The sequence below is a fragment of the Pogona vitticeps genome, chromosome 6, assembly GCF_051106095.1.
Source record: "Pogona vitticeps strain Pit_001003342236 chromosome 6, PviZW2.1, whole genome shotgun sequence".
Taxonomy (NCBI): domain Eukaryota; kingdom Metazoa; phylum Chordata; class Lepidosauria; order Squamata; family Agamidae; genus Pogona; species Pogona vitticeps.
This window is the reverse complement of record NC_135788.1, coordinates 62,273,684-62,295,256: the sequence shown is the minus strand read 5'-3', so window position 1 is coordinate 62,295,256 and position 21,573 is coordinate 62,273,684. Positions and strand designations below refer to the sequence as shown.

Genomic DNA, 21,573 nt, shown 5'->3' with positions numbered 1-21,573 from the left:
TTGAGAGCATATTATCCTACTGTCTCTGTGTATGGTTCACGAGCTGCACAGTGGCAGAGAAAAAGGCAATTCAAGGGGTGATCAAGACGGCCCAAAACATCATTGGCTGTTCACTCCCCTCTTTGGAAGAATTGTATAAGAACAGATGTAAGAGGAAGATATCTAACATACTGAAAGACTCCTCTCATCCGGGATATCAGCTCTTTAAACTATTACCATCAGGAAGGAGATTCAGGGTATTGAAAGCAAGGACAAGCAGATTCAAGAACAGTTTTTACCCAAGTGCAGTATTGAGTTTAAATGCGGGGCCATAGGTTTTTGGTGGATTTTAATTGCTGAGAGAAAACGGGGTATCTATATTTGGATGGTGAAAGTTGTGTATATTTTAACTTTTTTTTTGTAGTGTTGTCCAGTTTTACTTTGGGGAAGAGCACCTCATTTCGTTGCACCCACTTGTGAGCGCAATGACAAATAAATTTCTTATGTCTTATGTCTTATGTCTTATAAGACCAGATATCTCAATGCTTACGGTCTGGGAGGCAAGTAAGGCTTTTTTAAGAGGAATTGCCATAAGATTTGGAGCAAAACTAAAAAGAGAAAGACGGAAAAAATATGAGATTCTAGAAAACAGTTTAGCTTTAGCAGAGAGGCAGTTAAAACAAAATCCAACAAATAAAGAATTGACAGAGAAGATAAAATATATACAACACCAGATAAATATATTGCTCACCGAAGAAACCGCAAAGAAGTTTAAATTTGCAAAGCAAAATTTTTTTTGAGAACGCAAACAAACCGGGAAGATGGTTAGCATATAAATTAAGGAAAGAGAAGGAGAAGACAATAATCCAAACTTTGAAAGATGAAAAGGGAATAGATAAATTCAAACAGGAAGAAATAAAGAAAATCGCTGAAGATTTTTATCGGAAGCTATACGAGAAAAAAGAAGTGGATAGAGGAACCCAGGAAGAATATATATTAAAGCATAACAACCTGAAATTGACTAAAGAACAAATTCAGTCCTTAAATGAGCCCATAACGTATGCAGAAATTATAGAAGCCCTTAAAAAACAAAAAAACGGGAAAGCACCAGGTCCAGACGGTCTACCAGCAGACTATTATAAAGAATTGGAAGAGGTGCTACTTCAGCCATTTAAGAAGCTGTTAGAATGTGTTGAGGAGGAAGGGAAAATACCAACAACATGGACTGAAGCAACAATCACTCTTATACATAAAGAAAATACGGAAGGTAAAGAAATACAAAATTATAGGCCGATTTCATTGTTGAATGTGGACTATAAAATATATGCAACTATCTTGGCAACTAGAATGAAAAGAATCTTAACCCACTTGATGCACCAAGATCAGTCTGGGTTTCTTCCAAAAAGACAGATGAAAAATAATATAAGGATAGTCCTAAATTCCCTGGAATATTATGAAGCACACCCGGAGAAACAGATGGTCATGATATTCTTGGATGCGGAGAAAGCTTTCGATAATCTTGACTGGAATTTTCTGATATATACGTTGGAAACACTGCAGGTTGGAGAAAGATTTTTGAAACTAATTAAAACAATATATACTGAACAAAAGGCGAAAGTAAGAATTAATGGTGAGTTATCAAAAATAATCCAAATACAGAAAGGTACTAGACAGGGGTGTCCACTGTCCCCACTCCTATTTATTTTGACTCTGGAAATACTAAACGAACAAATTAGAAATAAAAAGGAACTGAAAGGATTAAAAGTAAAAGGTCAAGTCTACAAACTTCTGGCCTTTGCAGATGATTTAGTCATCATACTGGAAGAACCACTGGATTCAATAAAAGACCTGATGGCAACGTTAAAAAATGTTGGTGACATGGCAGGAATGAGAATAAATCAAAAGAAGACCAAAATACTTACCAAAAATATGAGAGAACAGGAACGACAAGAGTTAATAGAGAAGACGAACTTCCAAGAGGATAAGAAAATTTGATATCTAGGAATACAAATTACAAAGAAGACAAGCACACTATTTAAAGATAACTACATGAAATTAATGAAGGAGATACAGAACAATTTGGAGAAATGGGATAAACTGCAACTATCGTTGCTGGGAAGAATTGCAGCGATTAAAATGACCATCTTGCCAAAAATCTTATTTTTATTTCAGTCAATTCCCATCATATTAAAACAGTCCTTTTTTAAAGAATTTAATAAGATAATCATGAGATTCATATGGCAAGGCAAAAAACCAAGAATTAAAATTAAGGTAATGCAAGATGCTAAGCAGAGGGGTGGCCTTGGCCTTCCTGATTGGGTTCTGTATTATAGAGCTTGTATTCTAGATTGGATAAAAGAATGGATAACTCTAGAAAATGATAGATTACTTATCTTGGAAGGACACGATTTGCAATTAGGTTGCCATGCTTATTTATGGTATAAAAAGGATAGAGAACAAAAGAACTTTAACTCACATATGATAAGAAAAGCTTTACTGGGAATGTGAAGAAAGACTATACAACAAATTTATTACAAAATACCTGTATGGGTGTCACCGATAGAGACCTTTACACAACCTTATGACAAAAGCAAATCTTTTAAGATATCAAGATCTATTTAAAAAGGATGGTGAATTAAGGTCTAAAGAGGAGCTAGAGTCACAGAATGTCTATATAGATTGGTGGCCTAGAGCACAGCTAGAATCTAGATATACAAAAGCTAAAATAGAAGGTTTCTACTCAGAGCAAACGATATTTGATAAACTTTTACTGGGTTCAAAAGAACAAATTGTTAAGAAAATGTATAATTATATGCTGGAAATTAAAATGCAAGATGAAACAGTTAAAGAATCTATGGTTAAGTGGGCACAAAACATAGGGCATAACATTGATATTGATCAATGGCTGAAAATATGGCAAAATAACATAAAGCTTACAAGATCGGTTAATTTTAAAGAGAATATATATAAGATGTTTTATAGGTGGCACGTGACCCCAGAAAAATTGTCAAAGATGTATACAGATGTATCAAATAAGTGTTGGAAATGTGAAACACAAGTGGGAAGTTATCATATGTGGTGGTCATGTGGAGTAGTGAAAAAATACTGGAAAAGAGTACATGCTATGTTACAACAAATATTGCTCTGTAAGGTGCCATTAACCCCAGAACTGTTTTTACTGAGTATGATACCCGATAATATAGATAAGTCAAAGGAATACATAGTTATTTATATTGTTACGGCAGCCAGAATTATATATGCTAGAAACTGGAAAAGCCCGATGGTACCGAAACAAGAAGATCTTATTGAAAAGATACGGGAAATAGCTGAAATGGATATCTTATCAGAAGTCATGAAAGATCAACCCCTGCAAAAGGCAACAGAAAGATGGGATCTATTAAACAAGTAGACTGAATCAACAGGCAGCAGCTGAATAACATACTGTATATTGAAATGAGAACTTTATCTACAAGGCAGAAAAGAGTAAATAGAATAACTTAAAATCTTGATATGGCAATAGGTATAGATTGGATATCAGTATGTTATTGTATCCCTTCTTCCTCATCAATCCCAATTCCCTTTTTCCTTTTGTCACCCCTCATGTTAAAAAATAAAAAAATTGAAAAAAAAAAGACATGGGTCTACAGCCAAAATGCCTATGAAATAAATGTATTCAAACTTTACTAATTCTGGGTCACTGAGAATGAAAATGATGCTTAAAATGGTTGGTTGGCTCTAGTTTTCAAGATATGCTATTGGGCCAGTATATACAACTCTTGACTTGGATATGGTGGAGGATAAGTGAGTTATAAAGGGAAGGGATCTCAATTTAAACCAGAAATGACTAAAATACCTCTTTGAATGGATTTATGAATAAATTTATTACTGGGTTTGGACAGTACTTGCTTCTCAGGAAAAAAATATAATGATGCAATCTGAAGCTGGTATTGCATCATACATGATATGAATTGCATCATGTTCCTATAAATCATGGTTGATGCAATCATAATGAAGTTTACATGACTCTATTGAACACATTGCCCTAGAAATCATACAGTGTTGTGTTCTCTTATTTGTCAGTGTTTGATTTTGCAAAGGGACACATTTCCATTTTGGCAAAGTGAGCAGAGATATCTCATACTTGTGTGTACAGTACAGATAACTTTTGTTGTGTTTGTGGTGAAGCAACCTTTGCATCACAAAAGATCAATATAACCATGATGGTTAAGAAAGCCTATCACATTTATTTTGGCTGCAAAATTGGAGATCAGGACAAGAAGTGGGCCCCACAAAAATGCTGCAACACTCGTGCAACAATTCTTTGCCAGTAGTTGAATAGGAAAAGAAAATCTATGCCTTTTGCAGTGCTAATGATTTGAAGAGAGCCAACAGATCCTACCAACAATTGTTACTTCTGCATGGTGCCTCCAGTTTGGAAAAGTGTGTCAAAGAAGAAAAAGTGGACTGTGCATTATCCAAACATTCCATCAGCCGTATACCGAATACCCTATGGAGAAAGACTGCTGGTTCCTGATGCACCAGAATCATTCTCACTTTAGTCAGACGAGAAGAGGATGAAACTTCTGATCCTGAACCATCAATGTCGCAAGAAGCACATTTCCTCCTTTGAACCACACCTCATAACACAAGGTGAACTGAATGACCTTGTCAGGGATTTCGAACTACCCAAGAGTAAAGCAGAGTTGTTGGGCTCCAGACTACAACACTGGACTCTCCTGGCAAGTGATGTTAGGGTTTCCATGTTCCCTGACTGTCAAAAGAATATTGCCCCACAGGAAGGAAATATAACAAGACAACTTTTGAAGTGCATAAACTATGACCAATGTCACTGGCAGCTTTGTGGCAATTTGAAGGTTGTTGCTCTCTTGCTTGATTTGCAGACTGGATGCACAAAGTACAGTGGTGCCTCACTTAGTGATGTTAATCCGTGCAGAAAAAATAGCTGCTAGGCGATAACATCGCTAAGCGAAAATAAAAAGCCCATAGAAACGCATTAAAACGCGATTAATGCGTTCCTATGGGCTAAAAACTCACCTTTAAGCAAAGATCCTCCATAGTGCCACCATTTTCGGTGCCACTACATCAAGACAAATTGGACACTCCGACAACCATTTTTCTGCTGCCTGTAGTAGGACTACATTCAAGACAGCCTTCGAGTTAGAGATGAGCCTGATGCAAACTGGCAGAAGAAAACCTGGTAAGAGCGAGAAGAGTCAAAACCATCTCACCCTGAAGGCAAAGGAAGAAATCAGAGGAATGAAATGTGAGCTCACATCCTGTTAGGAACTGGCATTGGTGAAGTGCCTGGGATGTGTGGTATTCAAATTCAGAGAACATGCTACCCTCTTCCAAGGTCTAAGCTTGATGGAGTTCCAAATGATCCAGTGAGTATAGTAGACTGTGTTCAAAAATACAAATGCTTAATTCCAAAGCCCTGGTAAGCATACAGGGAAGGGTGCCTCCTCAAGTTGCACAGTCATTAGAGCATAAGAGACTATTTCTTTGCACGGATTATTATAGGAATTCTCATTGTCTCTACATGACAGTTGCTGAAAAAGTGAATTTGGGGTTCTGACTAGAGATGGGGACAAATAAAAAATGGTGATTTGTGATTCATCAAGGTTAATGAATAAATGAATACAAATTAACAAATCTTCTCCAACGAATTAACGAATCGATTATTCAATTCATTTTGCATTTAAAAGGCTATAAAACTGGCTCCCAAGCACCTAGATTTGTAGAGAAGCTTCTGCAGATGGATTTCTATAAGCCAAGCAAGTTTGGCAAACATTGGGCAATGGACCCCTGAGTTATATAGTCATAAGTACGACACCTCCAGGAAAGTTCCCCCAGGTACTTAGAGAATTGTAAATCACACAGAAGCTTCCTATGTCTTTCCCGCAACATGCCTGCCAAATCCGGTGAAAATTGGATATCAGACGACCAAGTTATTCACCCACAAATTGGGTGCCCCCCAGGAAAATTTACCACATGGCACAGAAGCAGATGGCATTGAGGGAGTTTGATTTGACGACAGCAGAATAAGAGATCTTTGGTACTGAGGTAGGTTGGTTTGTCTCTGGCAGGCACACAGAGGCAATTTGTAGCAAAGCAGACTTTGGCCCCATCGGGCACTGAGGCAATTCAAAGTGAAGTAGACTGTGGCCCCAATGGGCACTGAGGCACACTGCAGCAATGTAGACGTTGGCCCCATCGGGCACTTGGCAGGGGTCTTCTCGGCAGTTAGCATCGTGGCCAAGATGAGATCTTTGGGGTGTTTGAATGGCTTGTGGTTTCTGACCGGCAGACAAGATCTCCCAGGATGTGGGATTCGGGCATCTCAGGTACCAATATGATTCTTATGGTATAGCATGGGGAGAGATATTGGGGGAGGCATTGTAGTGGCAGAAATCTGCCACATGGATGAGCAAGGGGGAGGCGTTTGCCATCAAGGAGGGATTTGAACACAAGCCTAACAAAAACCTGATTTTTTTTAATATGCTCTTTTGGGCTGCCAGGAAGGGCTCACTCCTGCCACATTGGCATGGGGTGTGCCTGGGTAGGGTAGGAGGCTGTAATCAGCAGGCAGCACTTGAGACTCTAGCCCGAGGAGAAAATCAGCAGGCAGGACTTGTAGTCCGTTGGGTGGGTCCCTGCCAATCAGGCATCTTTTGGGCTCCCAGGTCAGGTAGGGTCCTGCCACTTTGGCATTCAGGGTACAACCCTGCCACTAAGGCAGAACTTGACCCGAGGAAGCTGGAATCAGCAGGCAGGATTTGAGAATCTAGCCCAAGGAGGCAACTGGAGTCAACAGCAGGCAGGACTTGGTCAGAACTTGGCCCGAGTAGGTGACTGGAATCAGCAGCAGGCAGAACTTGGTAGGAACTTGGCCCGTCAAGCCTGGAATTGGTGGCTGGATTTCTGACTGACGAGCAGGTTTACAAGCTGGAAGGCAAGTAGGCAGGCATTTTTTTTCAGGAGGACTGGTAGGTGGGCAGGCAGGCTGGCGGGCAGGCAGAGAGGCGGGTGCACTGGCTGGCAGACATGTTATAGAGCCATTGGGCCTCAGGCAGGCTGGTAGGCAGGCGGTATGGTAGGGGAGAGACTGTCATTGGCACCCTACCTCTTTGGGTTCAGTGAGAGGAAGCCCAACAAGGGAAGGTTCACCTTGATGAATCACAGTCTCTCCACACTAATGGGATCCAAACGCGAGCGGCAGTGGCAGAGTATGTCTCCAAAATGGGAGAACACGTGCTCGCTCTGGACGCTGGTGGGGGGAATGGAAGGCAGTTCCATGGCCACATTGGACAACTCTGGCTTGCCATATAACCACACAAAATGTCAGTGGTTTCTTGGAAATGCTTGAGTACCTCCAGCATCTGAGAAAGGGCCAGCCAATCCGTGGCACTCAGGCCCACCTCTCTCACCCTGGGCAGAATGGGCATGGAGGACATGATGTCCTCCAAAACAGCCTTCTGCTCCACCAGCTGGGACACCATGGTGTAGATAGAATTCCACCTGTTGGGCAGGTATCTCAGGAGAACATGGGTCTCCTGACCCAACTCCTCCTGCCTCTCATGGCAACTGGTGGGCAGCTTTCAGCCTGCAGAAGATGTGGCCCACCAGTTGGCAGCATTGCTCCAGGACTGCCCACATCTCCCAGATGCCTGCATCCCATATGGACTTGATGTGGCTGCCGAGGCCAACAAGGTGTAATTTGTGCGCCATGCATACGTTGCCCTCAAAGCCCGTTCAATGCCGCCAACATGTTCTGCCCAGCATCCATGACCATGTGGCCACGGATGACCTCCCCCTCCAGTGCCCACTCCTGCAGCATGGAGAGGAACTCATTGGTGATGTTCCTCCCCATCGCCTGAGCTTCCATGTGCTGCACCTGCAGCAGAACAGACTTGTAGCCTGGGGGCAGGCCTCCCCCTGTGGCCCTGTTGCCACTGCCCTGCAACTCATCAAGTCCTCTGGCTGCCACCAGTGGGCTGTGAGCAAGAGGTAGCCATGCTGACCTCCTCTCCACAGGTCCACAGTGAAGTGCACCTTATGCCCCTGTACCTGTGAAAGATGGTCACGGACCACCTCCCTCACAGAGTCATGGAGCGAGGGCTACACTCTAGACTGAGGGTTCTCCATGAGGGGAGGTCATACCAGGGAGCAAAAAACTGCAGCAGCTGGCAGAAGGCCGGGACTTCCACAGTGGACAGTGGAAATCCGAGCAGGGCAATCATCTCAGCAACTAAAATGTGACCTGGCCCCACCCCCCGTGTAATGAAATAAGAAGGAATTTAGTGAAGGTGCTTTGGAAGAACTCAGAACACATTCTCAACCACTCAGGAATTAAATTAGGAAAAGATATTCCACACAGTCACACACCAAATTCTGCCCCACCCGCTCTGTGCTTGAACAAAAGCCTCCAAAAATAACTAAGTGTTTTAAACTTAAAACCCTGCCAACTAAGTCTCAGAGACACACAGACAACCACTCAGGAATTAAATTTGGGGGGAAGAGATTCCACACAGTAACACATCTAATTCCCCCCACCCACTGTGAACGCAAGCCTCCAAAAAAGAAGTAGCCTAAGCTAACGGAAAGCTTCTAAAGAAATCCCTCACCAAATTGCCAGTAAAGTTGTACTAATGAAATAAATGAAAAAGAAAAAGAAGTGTTTGCTTTGCTGCCCGAGAAGTGAAAACACAGCCACAAGAATGGCACAAGCACCAGCCAGCAACTGTTTTCATTCTGGAGAGAATCAGAACAGAAGTGGGAAATGGCTGCAGGGGGAAAGCTTATAAAGCTTCTGTAAAAGTTACACGCTCCCCACAGCAGTGCTATTGGCTGCCTGACATGCCAATCCAGGATCTCCTAATTGGCCAGAGCTTCTGATTGGCACCAGGAAGCTCAGAGATGGCATAGAAAGACCCCAAAAAGGGTAACCAATATAGAGGGATTGACGAATAAAACTGGGAAAATATTCATCGTCGTATTCGTTGGGACTTAAAATGTGACAAATACGGATTGACGAATATATGACGAATCAGCTATATTTGTAGAAAATAGCGATTCATTTTTATATTCGTCCCCATCTCTTGTTCTGACTATTTCTATCACCTTTTAGTTCTGCTTCTCATCTGTCCTTCACAATCTGAAATGTTTCTTCTATCTGTCTAGGCTTTTTTTTTAATTACAGGAATTATTACAGGAATTGCCTTTTATGTATTATATTTATATACAATAATATCTCTGGGTTCAATTTGCACGTCCAACCTGGAAGCCTCATCTTCCAGTGCTATCTCTTGTTTCATTTTGGACTGTCTGATCATAGGGTCTTCAGAGTAAGAAAGTTGTACAGCAGTTTATCACTTCCACCTTTTGTACAGTACTAACAAAAGTTAACTCATGGTCAATTGACTTTCATAAGGCAAATCTGTTCCTTATTTGGACTTTAAATTAATTAGGAATGAATCATGAATAAATTTATGTTTAATTTATGAATTTATGTTTGAATTATATTTAGCACTATAATTCTTTTAGTGCTTTTTTCAGTTTTACTCTAATGTTGACTATTAACAGTTCATTACCAGTACCACTATCTGCTCTTGTTTTGGCTGACATAAAGCAGCTTCTCCATCTTCTGCTTCCCATTATGTAATCTATTTGATTTCTTTATCAACCATTTTGTGATTTCTACATGTACAGTTTGTTTGGTTGCTTGAAGTATGTATTTGCAAAAAATAGATTGTTGGCTTTGCAGAATTCTATGAGTAATTCTTCTCTTTAATTTCTGTCCCCTAGGCCGAATTTTCCAAAAACATTTCATTCTGCTTTGTTTCCTAATTTTCTGTTCCAGCCACCTATGATTATAAGCATGCTTTGTTTTGGACTATGCTCAGTTTCCTCCTGGATGCTTGCATAAAAGCTTTCAGTTTTATCTTCATCAGCATTTGTAGTTGCAGCATAGGCTTGAATGTTGATAGGTTTTTCGTGGAATCTGACCGATATTATTCGGTCAGAACTTGTATTATAGCCCCTAACTGCCTATGCTACAGCTTGCCTCAGTATTAAAGCCACTCCATTTCTTCACAGTTTATTATTTCTAGAGTAGAACATTTTGCAGTTGACTGAAAATATCCTGTTCCAGTAGTAGGCATCCTTCAGTCTCGAAAGACTATGGTATCGTGCTCTGTATGGAGGACTTGGAACAGCGTCTAGTGTGGCTGAGGAGGCCAATTCGAGAGTGACAATCCCTTCCACACTGGAGACAAATCCAATCTGTCCCCTGTCCAGCTCCCTGGTTTTGCTTCCTTTGTGACTTCCTCTTTGCCTCAGCCTGCTGGACAAGGGTCTCTTCAAATTGGGAGAGGCCGTGATGTACTGCCTGCCTCCAGGCTGAACGATCAGATGTCAGAGTTTCCCATCTGTTGAGGTCTATTCCTAAGGCCTTCAGATCCCGCTTGCAGATGTCCTTGTATCGCAGCTGTGGTCTCCCTCTGGGGCGATTTCCCTGCACTAATTCTCCATATAGGAGATCCTTTGGAATCCGACCATCAGCCATTCTCACAACGTGCCCAAGCCAGCGTAGACGTCGCTGTTTCAGTAATGTATGCATGCTGAAAATTCCAGCTCGTTCTAGGACTACTCTATTTGGAACTCTGTCCTGCCAGGTGATACCAAAAATCCGTCGTAGGCAACGCATATGGAAGGTGTTCAGCTTCCTCTCCTGCCGGGCACAAAGTGTCCAGGACTCGCTGCAGTACAGGAGTGTGCTCAGGACACAGGCTCTATAGACCTGGATCTTGGTATGTGTTGTCAGTTTCTTATTGAGCCATACTCTCTTTGTGAGTCTAGAGAACATGGTGGCTGCTTTCCCAATGCGTTTATCCAGCTCGACATCTAGAGAGAGGGTGTCAGAGATGGTTGAGCCAAGGTACACAAAGTCATGAACAACCTCCAATTCTTGTGTGGAGATGGTAATAGAGGGAGGTGAGTCCACACCCTGGCCCATGACTTGTGTTTTCTTCAGGCTGATTGTTAGTCCAAAGTCTTGGCAGGCCTTGCTGAAACGGTTCATGAGTTGTTGGAGGTCTTCAGCAGAGTGGGCAACAATGGCTGCATCGTCTGCAAAGAGGAAGTCCCTCATGCATTTCAGTTGGACTTTGGTCTTCGCTCTCAATCTAGAGAGATTAAAGAGCTTTCCATCTGATCTAGTCCGGAGATAGACACCTTCTGTTGCAGTTCCAAAGGCATGCTTCAGCATGACAGCAAAAAAGATCCCAAAAAGTGTTGGTGCGAGGACACAGCCCTGTTTCACTCCGCTTCGGATGTCAAAGGGATCTGATGTTGAGCCGTCAAAAACTACAGTGCCTTTCATTCCATCGTGGAAGGACCTGATGATGTTAAGGAGACGAGGTGGACATCCAATCTTGGGAAGTATTTTGAAAAGGCCATCCCTGCTAACCAAGTCAAATGCTTTTGTAAGGTCTATGAAGGCCACTAAGAGTGGCTGTTGTTGTTCCCTGCATTTCTCCTGCAACTGTCGGAGGGAGAATACCATGTCAGTGGTGGATCTATTTGCTCGAAATCCACACTGTGATTCCGGATAGACTCTGTCTGCAAGCACCTGGAGCCTCTTCAGCACAACACGGGCAAGCAGCTTCCCTACAACGCTAAGAAGAGAGATACCACGGTAGTTATTGCAGTCACCCCTGTCACCTTTGTTCTTGTACAACGTGACAATGTTTGCGTCCTTCATGTCCTGTGGTACTCCACCTTCCCTCCAGCAGAGACAAAAGATTTCATACAGTTCGGTGATGATGATCTCCTTACCGCATTTCAGCACTTCAACAGGGATGTTGTCCCTTCCAGGTGCCTTGCCAGAGGTGAGGGAATCCAAGGCCGCATTTATTTCTGCTAGGGTTGGTTCGCTGTCCAGCTCTTCCAAGACAGGCAGGCACTCAATGTTATTTAATGCTTCTTCGGTTACTACATTCTTTCTGGAATATAGCTCGGAGTAGTGCTGCACCCAGCGTTCCATCTGCTGTGCTCGGTCCTGGATGATCACACCTGTAGTAGACTTTAAGGGAGCAGATTTCTTCTGTAATGGACCTAAGGCCTGCTTGATACCATCATACATTCCTTTGATGTTACCTGTGTCCGCTGCTATCTGTATCTGAGAGCAAAGCTGAAGCCAATAGTCATTGGAGCATCTCCTGGCAGCCTGTTGGACTTGGCTACGAGCGGCTCGAAGAGCTTGCAGGTTGTACTCGCTAGGACAGGTTTTGTATGCTGCTAGAGCTCTTCTCTTATCCTCAATGGCTGGCATTAACTCCTCCGAATGGGCTTCGAACCAGTCAGCCATCTTTCTGGTCTTCTTGCCGAAGGTGGACAAGGCGGTGTTGTAGACAGTGTTCTTGAAGTGTTCCCATCGTTCAGGTGCATTTACATTAGCTGGACCTGGAAGGGTTTCCTCGAGTGCTTGGGCAAATTCCTTCACTTTTCTTTGATCGCGAGTCTTGTTGATGTCAATACGTGGTCTTCCTTCCTTTTTCATGTGATACAATTTCTTTGTTCGCAGTTTTACTCTACTACACACCAGGGAGTGATCAGTATCGCAATCAGCACTCTGGTAGCTGCGTGTGATCGTAACACTAGGAAGGCTAGAACGTCTAGTGAGGATCAAATCGAGCTGATGCCAATGCTTGGATCTTGGATGTCTCCAGGAAACTCTGTGTTGCAGCTTCGTATTAAAGAATGTGTTGCTGACACAGAGACCATAGTAACAGCAAAACTCCAGTAAGCGTTGGCCATTTTCGTTCATCTTTCCAATGCCAAAACGGCCTAGACAAGTGGGCCAAGAATTGTGATCAGCACCAACTCTAGCATTAAAGTCTCCAAGAATGAACAGTGACTCTCTTTCAGGGACTTTTTTGATAGTAGCTGCCAGATCGTCGTAGAATTTGTCTTTCACTTCTGGAGTGGATGACAGTGTTGGTGCATATGCACTAATGAGGGTTACTGGTCCTGCTGATGAGTGGAGCTGCAGAGACAGGATTCTTTCACTCCCCACAGTGGGTGGAACAATGCATCTCAGGAGAGTGTTTCGGACTGCAAAGCCAACACCATATTCCCTGGTCTCATTCGATGGTTTTCCCTGCCAGAAGAATGAGAAGTTTTTTTCTTTGACAGATCCCGAGTCTGGCAGTCTTGTCTCTTGCAGGGCAACAATGTCCATCTGCAGTCTACTCAGTTCCATGTCAATGACAGCTGTCTTGCGCACATCGTCTATTTCTTGCAGGTCGTTAGGAAAGCCGTAGTCAGGAAAGCCAGGGGTCATTGTCCGTACATTCCAGGTGCCCAGCTTTAGGGCAGAAGTTTTCTTATGATTGTTGCATGGTGCACGGTTGTCGATCTGCTTCTCGGGTTTCACCCTAAACCCCACGCACCCCGTGAGGTTAACAGACCGTGGCGAGGTAGCACCTTACTGGCTGGGGGCTGCCCAGCTTAAGGCGGGCGGTATCTACCTAGTGAGGTGCAATGACCTCTCCCACCGTCAGAAGTAGCCCCTGGCGTCCTGCTCTACGCCAATTCAGCAGAGACTTATAACCGGTAACTGCTACTTCCCGTGTTGTTTCGACGCTGTATGCGAAGCTGGAGTGTCCTCTCCAGAGCACGAAGCCTGGGTAAAATAGTATGGAGGATAGGCTGTTACCCAAGCAGCAAATCCCCCCTCTCCACATCGCTGAAATGGTCCAGTGGAAAGGCAAGAGCCAATACAACTGGTTCCAGCAACGTCGCAGGAGTTGGCAGAGTGGAAGAAAATGCCTCCGGGACTCCGGCTCCGGATTTTGCCTCGAGGTTATCTCCTGAAGCCCTTTCCATAAGTGGATATAGCCACAAGGCAGTGGAGGTTAAAATTTGGAGTTTTCCTTCTCCTAGATGGGCTGCCTTCCAGGGCTGACGAGTCCCACCTACCCGGCCTGCTCTCTTTTACCAAATTAAGTAAGAGATAGGATTAGGGAATTTCATGTGACACACTCTCCTCCTCATTCTCTTTTTAAAGCTGAAATTCTGCTCTCCTTCAGGACATCCATATTCAGCATATTGGGGTTGGAGATAGAGTTAGAGTATTTCGCGCGCCGTTAGGCGCGCGGTCCAGTAAAATCAGGATTCAAACTACTAGGCCCTCCCACTAGACCATGTGATGAGCCAGAACAAAGAGACAGGAAAAAACAGACTTCTCCACAAAAAGCCTACCTTTCGCGTCCTTCCCAGCCAAAACCCTTAAGGAAAATGGACACAGGCTCCAGTAAAATCAGGATTCAAACTACTAGGCCCTCCCACTAGACCATGTGATGAGCCAGAACAAAGAGACAGGAAAAAACAGACTTCTCCACAAAAAGCCTACCTTTCGCGTCCTTCCCAGCCAAAACCCTTAAGGAAAATGGACACAGGCTCCAGTAAAATCAGGATTCAAACTACTAGGCCCTCCCACTAGACCATGTGATGAGCCAGAACAAAGAGACAGGAAAAAACAGACTTCTCCACAAAAAGCCTACCTTTCGCGTCCTTCCCAGCCAAAACCCTTAAGGAAAATGGACACAGGCTCCAGTAAAATCAGGATTCAAACTACTAGGCCCTCCCACTAGACCATGTGATGAGCCAGAACAAAGAGACAGGAAAAAACAGACTTCTCCACAAAAAGCCTACCTTTCGCGTCCTTCCCAGCCAAAACCCTTAAGGAAAATGGACACAGGCTCCAGTAAAATCAGGATTCAAACTACTAGGCCCTCCCACTAGACCATGTGATGAGCCAGAACAAAGAGACAGGAAAAAACAGACTTCTCCACAAAAAGCCTACCTTTCGCGTCCTTCCCAGCCAAAACCCTTAAGGAAAATGGACACAGGCTCCAGTAAAATCAGGATTCAAACTACTAGGCCCTCCCACTAGACCATGTGATGAGCCAGAACAAAGAGACAGGAAAAAACAGACTTCTCCACAAAAAGCCTACCTTTCGCGTCCTTCCCAGCCAAAACCCTTAAGGAAAATGGACACAGGCTCCAGTAAAATCAGGATTCAAACTACTAGGCCCTCCCACTAGACCATGTGATGAGCCAGAACAAAGAGACAGGAAAAAACAGACTTCTCCACAAAAAGCCTACCTTTCGCGTCCTTCCCAGCCAAAACCCTTAAGGAAAATGGACACAGGCTCCAGTAAAATCAGGATTCAAACTACTAGGCCCTCCCACTAGACCATGTGATGAGCCAGAACAAAGAGACAGGAAAAAACAGACTTCTCCACAAAAAGCCTACCTTTCGCGTCCTTCCCAGCCAAAACCCTTAAGGAAAATGGACACAGGCTCCAGTAAAATCAGGATTCAAACTACTAGGCCCTCCCACTAGACCATGTGATGAGCCAGAACAAAGAGACAGGAAAAAACAGACTTCTCCACAAAAAGCCTACCTTTCGCGTCCTTCCCAGCCAAAACCCTTAAGGAAAATGGACACAGGCTCCAGTAAAATCAGGATTCAAACTACTAGGCCCTCCCACTAGACCATGTGATGAGCCAGAACAAAGAGACAGGAAAAAACAGACTTCTCCACAAAAAGCCTACCTTTCGCGTCCTTCCCAGCCAAAACCCTTAAGGAAAATGGACACAGGCTCCAGTAAAATCAGGATTCAAACTACTAGGCCCTCCCACTAGACCATGTGATGAGCCAGAACAAAGAGACAGGAAAAAACAGACTTCTCCACAAAAAGCCTACCTTTCGCGTCCTTCCCAGCCAAAACCCTTAAGGAAAATGGACACAGGCTCCAGTAAAATCAGGATTCAAACTACTAGGCCCTCCCACTAGACCATGTGATGAGCCAGAACAAAGAGACAGGAAAAAACAGACTTCTCCACAAAAAGCCTACCTTTCGCGTCCTTCCCAGCCAAAACCCTTAAGGAAAATGGACACAGGCTCCAGTAAAATCAGGATTCAAACTACTAGGCCCTCCCACTAGACCATGTGATGAGCCAGAACAAAGAGACAGGAAAAAACAGACTTCTCCACAAAAAGCCTACCTTTCGCGTCCTTCCCAGCCAAAACCCTTAAGGAAAATGGACACAGGCTCCAGTAAAATCAGGATTCAAACTACTAGGCCCTCCCACTAGACCATGTGATGAGCCAGAACAAAGAGACAGGAAAAAACAGACTTCTCCACAAAAAGCCTACCTTTCGCGTCCTTCCCAGCCAAAACCCTTAAGGAAAATGGACACAGGCTCCAGTAAAATCAGGATTCAAACTACTAGGCCCTCCCACTAGACCATGTGATGAGCCAGAACAAAGAGACAGGAAAAAACAGACTTCTCCACAAAAAGCCTACCTTTCGCGTCCTTCCCAGCCAAAACCCTTAAGGAAAATGGACACAGGCTCCAGTAAAATCAGGATTCAAACTACTAGGCCCTCCCACTAGACCATGTGATGAGCCAGAACAAAGAGACAGGAAAAAACAGACTTCTCCACAAAAAGCCTACCTTTCGCGTCCTTCCCAGCCAAAACCCTTAAGGAAAATGGACACAGGCTCCAGTAAAATCAGGATTCAAACTACTAGGCCCTCCCACTAGACCATGTGATGAGCCAGAACAAAGAGACAGGAAAAAACAGACTTCTCCACAAAAAGCCTACCTTTCGCGTCCTTCCCAGCCAAAACCCTTAAGGAAAATGGACACAGGCTCCAGTAAAATCAGGATTCAAACTACTAGGCCCTCCCACTAGACCATGTGATGAGCCAGAACAAAGAGACAGGAAAAAACAGACTTCTCCACAAAAAGCCTACCTTTCGCGTCCTTCCCAGCCAAAACCCTTAAGGAAAATGGACACAGGCTCCAGTAAAATCAGGATTCAAACTACTAGGCCCTCCCACTAGACCATGTGATGAGCCAGAACAAAGAGACAGGAAAAAACAGACTTCTCCACAAAAAGCCTACCTTTCGCGTCCTTCCCAGCCAAAACCCTTAAGGAAAATGGACACAGGCTCCAGTAAAATCAGGATTCAAACTACTAGGCCCTCCCACTAGACCATGTGATGAGCCAGAACAAAGAGACAGGAAAAAACAGACTTCTCCACAAAAAGCCTACCTTTCGCGTCCTTCCCAGCCAAAACCCTTAAGGAAAATGGACACAGGCTCCAGTAAAATCAGGATTCAAACTACTAGGCCCTCCCACTAGACCATGTGATGAGCCAGAACAAAGAGACAGGAAAAAACAGACTTCTCCACAAAAAGCCTACCTTTCGCGTCCTTCCCAGCCAAAACCCTTAAGGAAAATGGACACAGGCTCCAGTAAAATCAGGATTCAAACTACTAGGCCCTCCCACTAGACCATGTGATGAGCCAGAACAAAGAGACAGGAAAAAACAGACTTCTCCACAAAAAGCCTACCTTTCGCGTCCTTCCCAGCCAAAACCCTTAAGGAAAATGGACACAGGCTCCAGTAAAATCAGGATTCCTGTTCCAGTGCACTACCAATAAAGGACTGCAATGTTTATACATTTCATTTCTAGCTTTACAGCTTCCAGTTTACCTTGATTCTTAATTCTCATGTTCCAAGTTTGTATTGTGCAGCATCAGAATTCCCCCTTCACTTCTGTACATGTCAGCCACTAGAAGTCCTTTCAATTTTAGTCTAGTTGCATCATTTGTGACAGCACTATTCATACTTGTCTTTTGTTAGTCCCCAGTAGCTGACAAGAGTGCTTTCTGACCTGGGAGTTTCATCTTCCAGCACTGCGTTTTGTTGCATTTTGCACTGTCTCATTATATGGTTTTCATAATAAGTAAAGTTCAGTGGTGGCTTATCCCTGCCACTTTTTGTAATGTACTAAAGTTAGTTTGAGTGTCATTGTGGTTGTCTCCGCTGTCAGTGCCACCTTCTGCTACTGCTGCCCCCAGTAGCCACCACTCCCAAATCCACTGAAACTATCTATTCTCTTCTGCTGATGTGACTGTTCTATCGAAGATGATGGGTACATTTTAGTCTGATGTCTCAGCTGTGACCATTCCACCTTGGATGAACCTGCTCAGAGTCCAGGCTCCTAATGCAGTCTGGCCTCTTAAGTAGTAGTTTTAGAGAGATACCCATGTTAGTCTGTGCTAGCATATCGGGCAAAAACAAAATTAAAATTAAAGAGGACAAAAACACTGTGGCAGCTTAAAGATTAACTGCTTTATTTTAATATGAGCTTTCTTAGAAAAGTCTCCTTTCTCCTGAGGGAATTGCTGTCAGCTATACTGACAGACTCAAACCCCTCCCCCAAGTTAAGGTGTACATCCAGGAAAGGGACAGCCAATGTACAGAGACTCTAAAAGGGTTTTCAAGGTGAGACATTTAAGCAGGCATTTCATCCGTTCCACCACCCGCGAGTTTCCATGGCCAAGGATGGAGTGGACACGGGTCTCCTGCGCCCTACCCCATCCCCCACCCAACCCTGTGTAGCCGTGAGAGTATTTATATGGCAATGTGTGAGGCGTTTTTTGGACTCTTATGGCGTATTTGCACACGAAAGCAGAAGAGGGCTGGTTTCCAAAGACGGCGGCTGCTGGCCTACCGAGGTAAACGCAGTGTGAGCCCCCGCTCCGGCGCGGGCCCCATCTCCGACACCCGTAGTAGCGGCAGCGACGGCAGGTCGGGACCGCGCGCGGGTGTGGAAAAGGCGGAGCCGCAGGGAAGTAAGAGCCCAGTGGCGCCACCGCTCGTCTGGCGCGCCTCGTGGTTGGCTCCTTCGGCCTGGTACCCAGAGGGAGGCGGAGCAAAGGCGCGGGAGCCGCGGCAGCATCATTATCCCTCTGAGCTTCTGGAGCGCTACGGTCCCTTCCGTTCTAGCTGCCGCCGCCGCCGCCGCCGCCTCCTCCTCCTCCTCCTCCTCGGACTATGGTGGTGTCTTTGTGAGGAGGCCGCCGCCGCCGCCGCCCGCGCTCCGTCTCCTCGTTGGCGCGGTCTTCCTCGCCGCCTCGTCACTGCTGCTGTAAGGAGGAGCTGGCGCAAGGGCAAGGGGGTTGGGGCCGAGAGGGGCCCCGGGAAAGGCGAGGGCGCTCCCTGACTGCAGCGCGGCGCCCGGCAGGCGCCTAGCCATGAGCCGCACGTGTGGGATCTAAAGCCTGCCCTTGGTGCCCCCGCCGCCGCCGCCGCTGCCGCTGTTGCTGCTGCTTCTGCTGGAAGAGCATGCTCTGTACCCAGGCCGGCTTTCTCCAGGTAAGGCGCAAGGCGCACTTCCCCGTCGTCGGCGCTGCCGCCTTGCTTTGGCTTGGCCCTTCCCAGGGACTGCTGCTGCTCCTTTCCGGCGCTCCTCACCTTAGCCGGCATCCTTCCCTCCGAGAGTGCCGCTCTTTCCCCCCGACGAGAACGAACGGCCAGCAGCTCCTCTCCTTCCTCCTCGCCCACCCCCGGGAAGCTTAATTGGACTCTTGGCATAAGTCACGGAGTGCTGGGTGTTGTGGCGGCTTCGGGTTCCTGCTCTGCAGCATCCCGCCTCCCCCCCCCCTCCGCCGCCAACGGTTTGGGATGGGGAAGCGTTTCTGAGCGTTACGAAATGACTCCCAGTGGGAAGCTTCGCTCTGCTTGGCTCGGGGGTGGCGAAGGAAGCGGTGGCTTGCTCATTTGCAAAGTAAAAAGGATCTGATTGCATGTGAGGAGGAGGAGGAGGAGGAGGAGAACATGAAACGGGCCCTCGGCTTCGTGAGTTCTGCTGTGGGTGATGGGAATGGGTCAGCCTTTGTCAAGTCGTGAAATGCCCTGGCCAGTCTTCCGCCTTTCTTTGGTTGCACAAAGAAATTTGTTTCTTCGTGTTAGGGAAGGGGATACACCAGCAAAGGGACCGTGTGCCACCTGACAGGAGAGGTGTAGTTTTTACTCCTCCATTGACACATGACTGAAGGTGGAGAGCAGGGAGGGTTTTGTTTATATGCGCAGGATGCAGTGTTTGTTTCAGAGCGTTTTGAAGCCATGCACGTTCTTCCCCTTATTTTGTCAAGCTGTTGAGAGAATTGGTTATCCCACCTGCCTATGCAGGAGGAGCTGTCTGTTGCTGGTAGGGAAGAGGGACAAAAGGCAGTGTTTTCTTCACATTCAGCAGCTATGTTTGGTTTGGTGCTTTACACCAATGGACCTGTCACAGAAACTACCCCCCCCCCCAAAAAAGAGAAGCACAAGGAGATCCTTTCTTAGTTCAAATTAATTTGACAGTCTTGCTGTAATCCCGTATTTTCTTTTTTCTTTCTTTTTTGATACTTGGATTTCTTTAAATAGTCTGTGACTTGGTGTCAATGCAGCATATGCTTCATTATCAGTGTGTTGCTTCTTTCCTCCCTCCCCTCCCCCACCCTTTTTTAAAGTTAATGAACAGCAGGTTTCACTGAAGGATAAGTACCCTTTTTGTGGGTTGCTTTCATATGCAGCTAAGGCAACTGCAGTCTAAGACTGGTGGTGCAACTGGGAATAATGCAGCTTCCTTTCCTTTTACAAAAGTAAATCTTTTCTCATTGGAGAGCACCAGCATTTAGACACATATAAGGAGTTGATTGTCTGTCCATTTTAGCCATGTATGGTGTTTCCCTAAACTGAAGCATTTGTTCATTCAGCCTGGTTCAGGCTGTTTACATTCTTTTTTAGAACTGCAGAGGCACCCCTGTTATGCTGCACTCAGCAGAAGTGCAGAGATACTGTACAGCAGTCACTCAGGCTAGAAGGAGAGCCATTCCCATGGTTGTCCTTGCTGTTTGTCTATGTTTTTATTAACCTGCCATCTGATTCAGTTGGGTACATCACTGGACCAAAGAGAACAGCGTTTGAGGCAGGAAAACTGCTATCTGGAAAAGGCAACATAGCAGGTGGTCAGCTGTGCTTTGTTGAGCAGTTGAACATATGAGGATTCAGGTTATTACAGTAATTCATTTTAGCTGGGGGATTCATTTGACAATTTGGATTTTCCACTAAGAAGGGATTATCATTTTCCTTCTCTGTGTGCGCGCGTGTGTGTATGTGTGCGTGCTTTGTGAAAAAACAGAGTACAGTACAGCATGTGTCTTGACTGCTGTCTCTATACCTGCTATTGCTATTTCCTTCAAAATGCACACATAATTATTTTTAAATAGTGTGATGTTTTTATTATTCCTGATCTAGGTAGAATTATATTCAGCAAGTTATACTCAGTAAGTGGTGTACTTCATTTGAAATCCTAGCAGTGGTTTGAAAAGACACAAAAAATCTGGTTCAAAAACATGCTGTTTGTGTTTCTAGCAAGAACACTAAGGCACTTTTCTTTGCTTTTTTATTATGCCTTTAAAAGCTGCATAGTTGGTTGTGAATACCTGTTTTTTAAAAAAAGCTATTTCATGCAGACTAGTGGTAATCATAATTTGAAAAGTTTGGAAATGGAATTGGGACTTATTCAGAGTTGATATATGTTCCATTTTTGTCTCAAACTAGGAATACGTATATACTGTACAGGCATTACAAAAGTCAATATTTTTTTCCCACTGAATCCCAATTTTGAGTACCGTGTTTCCCCGAAAATAAGACAGGGT

General features: G+C 44.8%; 1 protein-coding gene across 15 annotated transcripts in view; it reads left to right on the top strand.

Annotated features, from left to right (window-relative positions):
- The first annotated feature begins 18,781 nt into the window (after positions 1–18,781).
- HECW1 (HECT, C2 and WW domain containing E3 ubiquitin protein ligase 1) overlaps positions 18,782–21,573 on the top strand; it is a 400,600-nt gene continuing 397,808 nt past the window's right edge. For 5 of the 15 annotated variants that reach the window (XM_073002582.2, XM_073002580.2, XM_078377439.1 and 2 more), the window contains exon 1: positions 18,783–19,243. In XM_073002582.2, the coding sequence (XP_072858683.2) occupies positions 19,214–19,243 (30 nt within the window). In that variant the 5' untranslated portion in view covers positions 18,783–19,213. Of the gene's footprint in view, positions 19,244–21,573 lie in introns of all 15 variants that reach the window. The other 10 variants (XM_073002584.2, XM_078377444.1, XM_078377442.1 and 7 more) reach the window with 5 other exon arrangements.